At 38.9% G+C, this 11,814-nt stretch overlaps 1 protein-coding gene across 1 annotated transcript in view; it reads left to right on the forward strand.

Annotated features, from left to right (window-relative positions):
• Positions 1-1,867, forward strand: part of LOC108041329 (MOXD1 homolog 2) — a 109,654-nt gene extending 107,787 nt beyond the window's left edge. Inside the window, exon 11 of the mRNA XM_017119222.2 lies at positions 1,088-1,867. Within this exon, the coding sequence (XP_016974711.1) occupies positions 1,088-1,399 (312 nt within the window). The 3' untranslated portion in view covers positions 1,400-1,867. The remainder of the gene's footprint in view (positions 1-1,087) is intronic.
• Positions 1,868-11,814: the final 9,947 nt, after the last annotated feature.

Below are 11,814 nucleotides of genomic sequence, written 5' to 3' on the forward strand. Positions count from 1 at the left end.
ATTCCTTTTCAATTAAAATGTCTGTCAGTGGCAACAAGGCGAACTCTTCTCAAGCCCACACCTGGATACGTCTGTCGAGCGCCCGTTCGCTCCTATGAAATTCCACGCCGCTTTTTTTATTTTCTGTGATCGCCCCCAAAACGGTTCACAAAATGCCTTTTCAAAAATTCAACAACCTACAACGAGGTCTGCCGTCCTCATCGTCGTGGCCGTCGCGCGATTTGCATAATATTATTAGTAAACACTCGTTATGAAGTCAGTCACGCCCACCGACCGCCGATGCCCGCCCCACACAAATGCAGACATTCGCTAGATTTAGATTTTCGACTGGGCATAAAATATTTGACCGCAGCACAAGTCCCTGGATCTCCCCTCCACCACTCGCACCTATTTATAAACACAAATTTATTCAGCGTAATTAAAACACAAAATTTCGCCAACGAATTCACTGGGGACTCCTGGAGTAAACACCGTGTGGGCGTGGGAAGAGTGAATGTTAAACCTGCTCTGAAGCTCCATTGTTTGGCAATTGTACCAGGATTTTACTTAAGCTTGGGTGCTATTTACCCTGTCGCTGTTCGTACATCTGTTTTGAAAATGTTTGGTTGAAACTGTTTCCGTGCGATCTTGATTAGAATTTATGTTTTATTCTTTTACTAATCGTATTACTTAAATTTTCTTAACAATATTTTAAATTTAAAAATGCTTTGGCTAGCTGAAGGCATCCATTTTTTTTAATCGTTACGTGAGATTTTCTAAGGACAGAGAGTTGTAACTTAAATTTTATTTATTTTAAAATTAAAATGTATAAAATAATAGCACCCTAACTGATGGTTTTTCTTATTCGTCTTGGAAAGAGTATCACGCAGACCTCGTCCCCGGCTTTCGTCCTTTCCCGCTTGTGTTGCACTGTCAACGACGGCATAAATAAGCTTTTCAATTTCCTCGCTCGCTCCGTCTCTAAAGGACAAAATCCGAAAAAGCGTTGGGAAAAGAGAATAATTTAATTAATGTCGTAATTTATTATATACAGATCCAGAGCCCAACCGCTAATGTTTGCCATTTCCGCTCTTTTTATCGCCCACAGGGCTCCGAGTTCCTCGAGGGCTACAGCATAAATGTGACCAAGACCTACAAGAAGCACCGCCGGTGCAAGCCAAAGCGCCCCTTGGCCCCGCCCACCGAGCGAACCGCTCCGCCGCCCGCCTCTGACCTCAGCGAGCTGCCGGTGCTCCACGAGCTGGACAACAACAACATCATCGAGGGAGCGGCGCGGAGCAGTCGCAGCTCGGCGACCGACGTCCACGGGCTGAGCCGCGGGAGCGGGCGCCAGTTCATCAGCTGCCTGCTCTGGCTGGGCGCCTCGTCCTGGTGGCTCCTCCTGATGCTCAGGACGTGAGGGAATTGAAGTGGACCCGGCGGCAGACAGCGCCACCAGAAGCAGCAGCAGCAGCGGCAACAGCAGCAGCGGGAAACACAGGCACCACCGTCTCAATACTCTTAACTAACCATACAGCTACAGAACAGATGGAAAATCAGTGAAAAACAAAAATAGAGTACTGAAATAGCGAACGCAACTCAACTACAGCTCTCTAACTACAAATGACATCTCTTAATCCTACTACAGATACAAATAGAAGCAGAATGAAAATGCGCAAAAGAGGACAGCATGAAAAATTCATAATAAGCTAGCGTATAACAGCTTTCCCCGTCGCCGTCCCCTCCCCCTCCCCCACCATCGTACACCTGCTGGTCCCTAACGCCCATTTATTTAAGCTCCTCCCTCCACAGTTTTGTTGATTTTGTTCTAGAGTTTTAGTAAATTATTAATGATTTTTTTAAGTAGTCTAAGCTGAAAAAAAATACAAACAAAAAAAAAAAAAAAGAACAAGCAAAACAATGTCGAGAAAAAACCGAAAAGCAATAATTAGTTGTTGTTGTCGTTATTAAATATACAAAATGCGAAAATGTAAAAGATACAGATATTATAGATATACACCATGACTACATAGATATAGAGCAGTCATTCCTTCTACCATAACGGATATAAACCATACACCTATATTTAGATATCTATGTATACATATAGGGTCTGACTTATGTAAAGCTTGAGCGTCTGATGGGTTTTGTTGGGCATTGCAAGAAACAATCGTAGAAGGGAAATGGCATCAAGTGGCAAGTAGAGGAACGCGTATCAGGCCCTTAATCCCTCCCCAGTTAAGTTTAGTCCGAGCAACTAAGTGGAACTAAGTTCGAGCGAAAAAATCATAAATACATCACACAAACACACCACAAGCATGCATAAACTTTATACGTCCATTTAAAAAGCGAATCGAGGGAGTAAGATACGAAAGAAAAGGGATTTAGTTTAACGTAATTATTATAAAAGACTTGGATGAATTAACCCTGATTTGCAAAAGACTACGAAAGGAAATGCATTGATGGCAAAAGCGATAACTAAGACTCGATTTCCATGGATTATATTATGAGAATCATGTCCTTACACAGTTTATAAATATTTTAGGCTGATTTAAAAGCAGATTGCACTTAGGGTAAAGATAAATAGGAAGGAGCATTTTTATCGCCAACAATGAAATCAAACTGCAGCTTTGAAAAATATTTTTTTTCTTTTTTATGCTGACGACACAACACTCGCGCTTTGATCCTAATTTTCATTCAGTTACCTAATGCAAATCTACCTGCTCTTTCAAATACAAAACGAAATTAAGGAAAAGAAGCATAAATATTCTATACACTCAAAGTGTTGCCTCCTCTCTTTCTTACTCGCTGTCGTTCTACTAATATCTCTACGTTTAAACACGATAGGCTATAACTTTTCTAGACCTAAGTTGTAAATATACTCCAACGGAAGGAGAACGGGAAACTAAATGCGGAATTGCAAGCCAGGAAGGACGGAAAGGCGGAGTTGAAGCATTATACAGGGTGTGTGATTAGGTACGGCTCTCGATCAGCTCTAGGCGTAGGATTGGATGTCTCACTAGGCTCTATAAATTTGGATACAGTTAGAAAGTTAGAGGACATTTAGCAATGTACGACGGCGCCGCCAAGATCTGCTCGAAGTAGTAAAAATATACCATATACATACGACATAAATATAAAGTAAATTTATATATACACATACGATAACTATACTATAAAGTCTATATATACAATACCATACATCTATAAGTAGTTACGTGGTTCGTAGTTGTAAATGTGAATGTGAGTATTTTATACAAAACAAAAGAAACGAAATAAAAAACAAATAAAGCAAAGCATGAAGCGATAACAAGAAAAACAATTTTTATACCAAAAGAACGAGAGCGAAAGATGATAAGCCCCATTAAAGCGATCGAGAGTAGTCGCATGCTATATATACAAATCATATATATTTTAGGATAACTGCTGTAACTAAGATTAGAGACAAGTTGGCGTAAGCAGAAAGCAAATGCAAAGTTGAAACAATCAAAATAACATTTAAACAAAGAGCAACATAAAAAGAAAACACTTTTTGCGCTAAACTATTAAAAGTTTGCCTCTCACACACGCACTCACACTGACAAAACTTTAACCCCGTTGGCGGAAAAAAGTGAAACTTTGCTGCAGCCAGAGGCGCGGCCTTTATATATGGGCCATCCTGTTTTTGAGGTTTTCCCACTTGTCGGCCAACTTTTTAATGGACCCCTCCCCGAAGCCCATCCCTTCCAGTTGAATGCCAGCGCCTTCAGCCGTGTTGGCAGCCCCAACTAGGTCTAATTAGGAGCGATGAGCAGCCGACATCGTTTTCATAGTTTTGGCTTTCGATTCGCCCGCTTTGTCCTTTGTCATAGCAACCTGGCCACTTTTTGCTCTGCCTATTTTTTACCTTTGTTTGGCACATTAATTAAACTTCTTGCCGGGAAAGCCAGAGAGGGGAAACTGGCAAAAACAAGGCGCACAATTACAAAGGCAAGCGGAAGGAAACTAAAACGAAAACATTCCTTCTTTGGCTCGCCAATTGGAAATTAGTTTCGCCAACTGGTGGGCAGACACAAGACAAACTAAGTCACACACAAAAACAGAGGGAAATGTATTCATATAATTTAATTAAATGCAAACAACAAAAACGGTTTTGGAAAATGTACTTGCGATAGAACGATAAAAAAGTCGGAAAATAGTTTCAAAAACTACATATACAAAGCGTAATAAAGGGGAACTAAACGAAAGCTAAACTAAAACAATCTAATTAAAGCTAAAAACAAAAATACACAATTATATTGGAGAAGCACATTGGGAAACAGAAAGATAGCCGGAGATAAAGACCAGGGGTATAGACAAAGGTGTCTAGGGAATATAAGCTGATAAAGAGCTGCAACAACCTGACCCAAAAGTCTACGCAGATTAAGCCAATGAATCGGGCTTCTTGGCCAAACTTTTTCTGGCACGACAGCAGTCCTGAGCGAAATATTTGGAGTGCAGAGCAGAGCTTTAGAGTCTGTCTGTTCTCCCCGGCTTTGGCCATTCTCAACCACTGTTGGCTCAATGCTTTGTCGGCCAAGTCCACTTGGCTCTTCTATCCGTCTATAAGCATTTAACATTTCTCCGCTCCGCTTTGACTTCGGTCTTTGTTTTTGCAGAAAAAGCGGTAGCGGAGGACCCCATTCAGAAAACTAATAAGTTTTTAAAACTGACCCAATTAGCTCGTTTAACTTGTTTCCCCATTTCGTAGAGGCCTCAAAGACACCTTTTGTTCATCCACTCAAAGGCATTTCGAGAAGCAGGCAAATACCTCCTCTGGGACCCAGATTGGAGGCTGACAAAGTGGCAAAGAAGCAAAGATGCAGACACTAAACACACATCCGCACACTCAGAGAACACTGTAGCATGTTAGTAGAATCCAGATATGTGTATATGTTCTTAGGCCCTTTATTAAACGTATTTATTTTGCGGATGAGAAAAGGCGAAAAAGTGAATGAATGGGAAAATGGAGAGAGACAAGAAACCAAAACAAAACACAACCTACCTAAAGCGATATAACAAAACCTAACTATTTTTAGTATGTACCTTGATTTTTTCAAAGCGAATGAAACCCTGAGTATATGATGCAGCGAAGTGCAGCGAGATACCCCGAGGATAACTAATATTAATAGATATATATATGAGTAATAACGTAAAAGTAAAAGCAATAATGAACAAACGCATAGCTATCAATAGGAGGTACTTGGGAGTAGGCTAAACAAATACTCTAACTCTAGGTAAAAGATAACACTAAGGCATAGGTGACGATCGATGAGTGAAACGTGTAGCATACATTTTTGGACAGCCTATTGGCGGAAACGGAAATGAACCGAGCGAAGAGAGATCGGAGTTGGAAACCGGAACGGAAATGGGAACAGGAACAGGGGCAAGCAGTACGCAAGTTAATGAACGTTATAGGAGGCAGAAATCGAATTGCATATGATTAAAACATAAAACAAAAACTATTTTAAAGTAGAGCAGTTTGCAAAAAGTATTTAAATGTGTCGTTAGAAAACCCCCAAAAATTGTAGTTGCATTGTCGTTAGCCATAGTAGCAAAGTTACATATTGAAAAGAGGACGAGGACACAGAAGCAAAAAAGAAATGGAGGAAGAAGCATACATACCATACATCAATCAAAGAGAACTAACATAGCCGGCATCTTAGTAACATCATCAGTATTTGTGTAAAAGACCTGCATAAAAAGAAATACATACAAACAGGCCTACATAGATACATAACATATGCATACAAACATATAAATATCGTAAAGTACGGATAAATATAGCTGAAACCAACCATACACAACCCCAAGCCGGCCCCAAATCAATCCCCAGAAAAAAACTTAAAACAAAGCCCGATATAAGGGTAACACCATTTGATCATAAGCTGTAGACAGAGAATTGAGATAGGCGAGAATGGAGGCAACTGTACTTGAGTAAAGGACAGCAAAAAAACACAGTTAACTCCTCCCTAATGCCAGTAAATCTCTTAACGGGCTTTCCTCTAGAGCTCTCCAGTCGCCGCCACCTGGCCCAAGCACATTTTCAGTTCGACCTAACCTCCAACTGAGCTCCACCTAACCTCAATCTGTCTAAGGATAAAGTGCAAGCGGTTGCCTCTACTCTCACAGCCAAATCAACACTCACGTATAGTCACACTCTGGACACAGTTACACGCCTTCTACACACATTTTTGATACCGAACTAATTGATAATGAGAACAGGCAGCAGGATGAGGAGAACCACAGAAGACAGGCAGACTAACATCATTTATCTATTGTGAACTACATTGTTTGATTGTGAGCTAAGTTCCGACTACTACAACCACTACTCTCTATGAATGTTTTTAAGTTATTCACTAAAATAATTTTGTAATATACTAAAACCGCAAGCTAAGCAACTTTTACTATAACAACAAATGATGAAAACCGAAAAAAATAAAAAGGAAAACAAACAATAAAATAAAATATATATTAAATATATATATATATATATATAGAAACCGACCCATGTTTTTATTGTCTTTGAGGGCCATCTGGGAAAAATGCAATTGTTATACTCTGAAAGGCTCTTTTTAGTGGCACTCCTTTCTCGCTTTTCGCATGAGTTAAAATTGGATGTTCGTGGTGTCTACAAAAGAACAAGTATTTGTACAAATACATTATTGTATGGGTAGTTATACCCACTTAAATGCCTACGAATTTATATATGCAAATTTAGTTAAATGCAAATTAATTACATAACTGCCAGTAAAAGCTGAAAACACTGCCAAATGAAAATGTTTACAAAATGCAGCAACAAAAACAGCGAGTTTGGCGACTACTCACACACGTACGCGCATACTTTAATACAAACAAGCCATACAGAAAAGCGGGTAAAAGCGAGGTAAGCCTCGAAGCAAAAATTATTTTTGCATCATTAATTTACATTTATATTCAATTAAAGCGCAAACACATTGCCAGGGGAGGCCAAAATCAGGGGGGTTCGGTGGAGGGCTTGCAATATTGCGAAATGGAAGGCGCGTGCCTTCCACGCCGCTGGGCGTGGCACTGGGCAAACAAACACACGGCAATCCGTAATGTGAAAGGAATAGTTGTCAAAGGGAAAAATCAGCATACAATCTTAATATTAGAGTTTCGCTTGAAGCAATTTACAATTTTAACAAATTGGAAAAAGGCAAAAATATATGTTTAGGCAATATAAACTTCAACTTAATTAATAATAATAATATCTGTTAAAAAACCTGTTACTGAATTTAATCAAACAAAAACACGTTTTTACGATTTTAAATACACAATTGCGATCGAATTTCTGATATCGATACGAATATTTTGTGACGAAAAGGATTAAGCAATCTCCTTTTTTTTGCAGCATGCAGCATCAAATGATTAATCATTTTTTGTCAAAAAATGTGTTATTAGAAATTTTATATGTCGGTTGTCACTGCTTTTTTACCTCGTTAAGAGGGGTTTCTTTTTATTAAAAGTTTTTTTTAATTTTTATTTTTTTTTATTTTCTTATGGGAGCTATATAATTTTATAATATTTAAATTTTACCAAATCCCAACAAACCAAAAAATTAAAAACAACAAAATTATAATTTGTTTGAATTTTTTCCGATTTATTCTATGGGACCTATATGATATAGTCGCCTGATCCGTCTCGTTCTGACTTATATACTAACTGGAAAAGTTTAAGCAGATAGCTTTAAAACTGAGGGACTAGTATGCGTAGTTACGGACGGACGGACAGATGGACAGATGGACAGACGGACAGACGGACATGGTAGAGCGACAAAAAGTTTTCTTCCAGTTGCATTTAGTATTTAACTCGGACCAGATTGGCTACTATATCACACTCCCATATGAACAACCGCGAAAAAAGGGAAATCAAATTAATCAAATAGTATTCCTCAGCAATTTCGAGAAAAAGGGATAGGGTTTAAGATGGAAAAGAGCAACCTTACACATTCGATTTAGTCTTCGGGATACATTTTCTCGAGCATAGGAATCTGCCTACAGACTATTTAAAATTGTAAATCTTAAAATCAAATTTAGCATTTAAAAAAACATTTGTAACGCCATAAATGAGGTGGGTTTATTTTTCGGTTGTGGAAAATAGAGATATAATTTGCCGTTTTTCCGACATACTAGTAGTAGAACAAACTTTTTTCGTTTCAAACTGTTTAATACCAAACCTTTTATGAGAGAACCCTAAAAAAAAGGCGCAGACAAGCAGGCAGATTCAAGTCTCAAATTGAACAAGAAAGAAAACAAACGCCTAACATAATAATAATAAGCTATAATATAAATTTAATACTTCCTTAAATTATTTTTCCGATTTTTCTATGCCAATCGTCGGATCCGGCCCAATCCGACTTATAAAATAGACTTTTGGGAATGTTTTGTAGAGATAGATTTAAAACTTAGAGATAAGCTGAAAACTAAAATTCTTTTGTGTTTTTTTTACCAACTAATCGACTTATTTACAGCTTTAAGGGCTGTCATGTCCGAATTAACCTGATAAAAAAAGCTCAAGCCAGACACAAGATTACCAAGAAATGGAACATAGGCATAAATAGCAGGAAATGCGCGAGTGTCACCTTAACAACTATTCCCTTATCCTGCGAAGGCATCAATATGCTGATCTTTACTTTACTGGTATTACTGGACAGACGCCTAAACTTTCAAGCCCATACGACTATGGTAAAAAAAAAACCGGTTTTGGCTGCTTGCTCCCAAAAATAAACTGTCCTTACACAGCAAAGTAGCTATCTGTAAAATAATTACAAGCCCTATATGGAAGTATACATTCCAGATTTAAAGTAACACCAATAAACGCGCCCTGGTACATGAGAAACAGGGGCATTAAACATTCCCAATGTGGCCGATGCACTTCAAACGAATGCAGCCAGCTATGTTCGACGCCTAACAAGTCACCCAAATGGGCCTGCCAAGCAACTCAGGATACAATCTAGGAAGAGAAGACTTAAAAGGTGCCACCCAACGGATCTCCGTTCCAGGATTATATAAAACGAAAAATAAATATTTAAATTAAAGAAAAACTTACATGTAAATATAATAAGATATAATGTAACTCTGAAGGACTAAATTTTGTTTCCCCCCAATATATAATCAGAGATGCCCCATATGTAGCAGGAAACTAGTTTAAGAAACATAACCCATTTAACAAATAAAAATGAGCTATAACAAAACAGAATATCCATGAGATATTCATCTCATATCGATATACACATCCAAGCTTGTCGCACTTAATCATTTAGCCAAGCTGCCCAAGGCAATCTCGCTTCTCGGCTCATAAACCATTTCTATTAATTAACCATTTAAAATACGCATTTGCAAATTTGCCATGGCCACTTAAACTGTGTCAACAAACAAAGAGAAATAAATGGAGAGTGAGCCAGAGCCAGAGAGAGTTTGTCAACTTTTTGACCAAGCCCTGAGCGTGTTTAAACAATTATCGCTAAAGTGCATAAAAAATATATGTATGTATAATATATGCAGCTCGAATTTGGATTCGGGGACGGGCATGTTTATTTATTTATTTATTTATTTATTCAACACGCCTTTCCAGCCAGGACGATTCATCGATTGCGGTTGATTTGGGCCCTGTGTGAAATCAGTTTAATTCCTTTTTTACTGGTTTTGCTTTGCTCGACAGTTGCAGTTATTAAAATTGCTCTGTAAAGTGATGCACGCTTATAATAATTTGCATATTAAATTATTTTCAATGGCAGGACAATGATTTTCAACATCAGCTGCGGCGACAGCAACAAACAATAAAATAGCCTCAAAGACGCAAACAAACAACTGCAAAATAAAAAACGTAAAAAATCCGAATTAAAAAGCGTTTAATGTGCCAGGGATTAAAGCTTTGGTGGGCGTCGTTGGACGGGGCGTGTCATTATTTGCGATATATAATCTGCAATCGTTTACCATTTTACCCTTACCTTTTTTGTGATCATTAAGCAATGTTTTATATTTTTACAAAAACAATATTCGATTGCATAAAAAGGGTTTTTAATGGAATTATGTGAACAAAACAACAAATTCCCCCTGTACAGAGGAAATAAGAGTTATGTGCTGGCTTGGCGAATTGCCAACAGTGCGTGGACTATACATATAAGCTCAGTCAATTCGAAAGCGTTAAATTAGAGTCGATTCAGATACTTAAATGCTCCTGAGGAGCCTCCTTAGCACAACAGAAACCAGAAAACACCCCACCCTTTCCCGTTAATATTCCGCAAACTATCGCATCTCATTTGCCTAGCACTCTTCGATCCCTTGATGAAGTTGGCACGGCAACTTTGCAGCCACATAAGTTGGCAGCTCGTAGGTGGGTCTGGTGTGTAAGGATATTCGAACCCAACACTCGAAACTCACTCAAACACTTGGCATAATGCGAGCCTAAAAGCGTGCCACATTTGTAAACCAACACTTAGTAGGGGGTGGAAACGGGGTGGAAATTATGCAGCAGGAATAGAAATAAAAAGTAAAATGCTGTCACATCCGATTCGAGTGGCAATATCAACAGGACGGACCAGGGCAAACAACACCTAAAAGAATTTCAATAATTTCCCCAGCAATTCCTGCTGACAAGTTTCGCATTTCCATGGCCATTAACCCTTTTTATGGTAGCCACGGCACACCCCTAAGAATACCTGTGCATTTAAAAGTCAAAATTTTAGCATATTTCCACAGTTTATAAGGCAAATAATGCTGAGCTGTGCATTTCTAATAGACGAAAGCCAATTTCAGCACTCTCATCATCAGCATCCATCCTCCCCCGTAGAAGTCATAAAAATCTAAATTTCAAAGCAGTCTGCCGAACATCATTGGCAGGGCGAGTGGGGCGGAGCGGAGCGGAGCATTCCGAATGTCAGAAATTTTCGACAAAAGTCTTGGGCAAGGGCCTAAGGACGAAGGGGCTCGGTGTTTAAGTGCAGCCAGGACAGCTGCAGCAGGGACACCTCGGTGACAGGCCAAGGCATGCAAAAATCTATGCCTTCTATGTCCGATGACGGGCGCTTTTCCAGCCCATCCTCGATCCACCGGGTCCCTTTATGTCTGTCTGTGGTTTTTGATTCCGACATTGCATGCCAGTCACCTGTAAGGCGGTGTGTGGGACAGCAGATGGTCGTAAAGTGCAATAATGCTTGAATTTATGCAAGTCGAGTGTAATAAAAATATGCATAATTCTGCAATAAATGATCTTAAGCAAAGCACACACGCCAAAAGCCTCTGTCTTATTTTTCCACTCACTCACCAAGGCGACCAAATGTGTCTAAAGCCTAAAGCGAAATTTTGTTTGCGGGAGTATAAAAGGTCAATTAATAAAAATAAATTATGTAATCATATACATCTTAATATTTATAATTTTTTTTATTAAGTATTTCCTTGTCCAAAAGCTTTTTTAAAAAAATAAAAACTATTTTTTTCTGATAATAAACTACTCTCCTAAAAAAAAAATTATATAATTTCTGTCGCAGTTGTGACGAACACGGTGAAGTGGATACCGATTGGTTGCATACTCTGCCTACGGGATCGGCCTAGCTCAGGGATGAGGCCAGGGGTTTGGGTTACTTCCTAATCAGCATCACCGCCACACAATAAAATTTGTAGACAGAGTTGGGAACTTAGGGAGGGGATACAGTCACTTTAAACCAATATGAAAATGAGACAGGAGACCTTGTTATTGAAGAACTGAGGTGGAATTGTTCTTCAGCTTGGCCCGCCCTTCCTGTAAAGACATTCTAATTGTGGTTGCCCTTACCCTTATACAGTGAAATCGTTCAGC

Source organism: Drosophila rhopaloa, unplaced genomic scaffold (genome assembly GCF_018152115.1).
Source record: "Drosophila rhopaloa isolate 14029-0021.01 unplaced genomic scaffold, ASM1815211v1 contig_171, whole genome shotgun sequence".
In the NCBI taxonomy this organism is placed as follows: domain Eukaryota; kingdom Metazoa; phylum Arthropoda; class Insecta; order Diptera; family Drosophilidae; genus Drosophila; species Drosophila rhopaloa.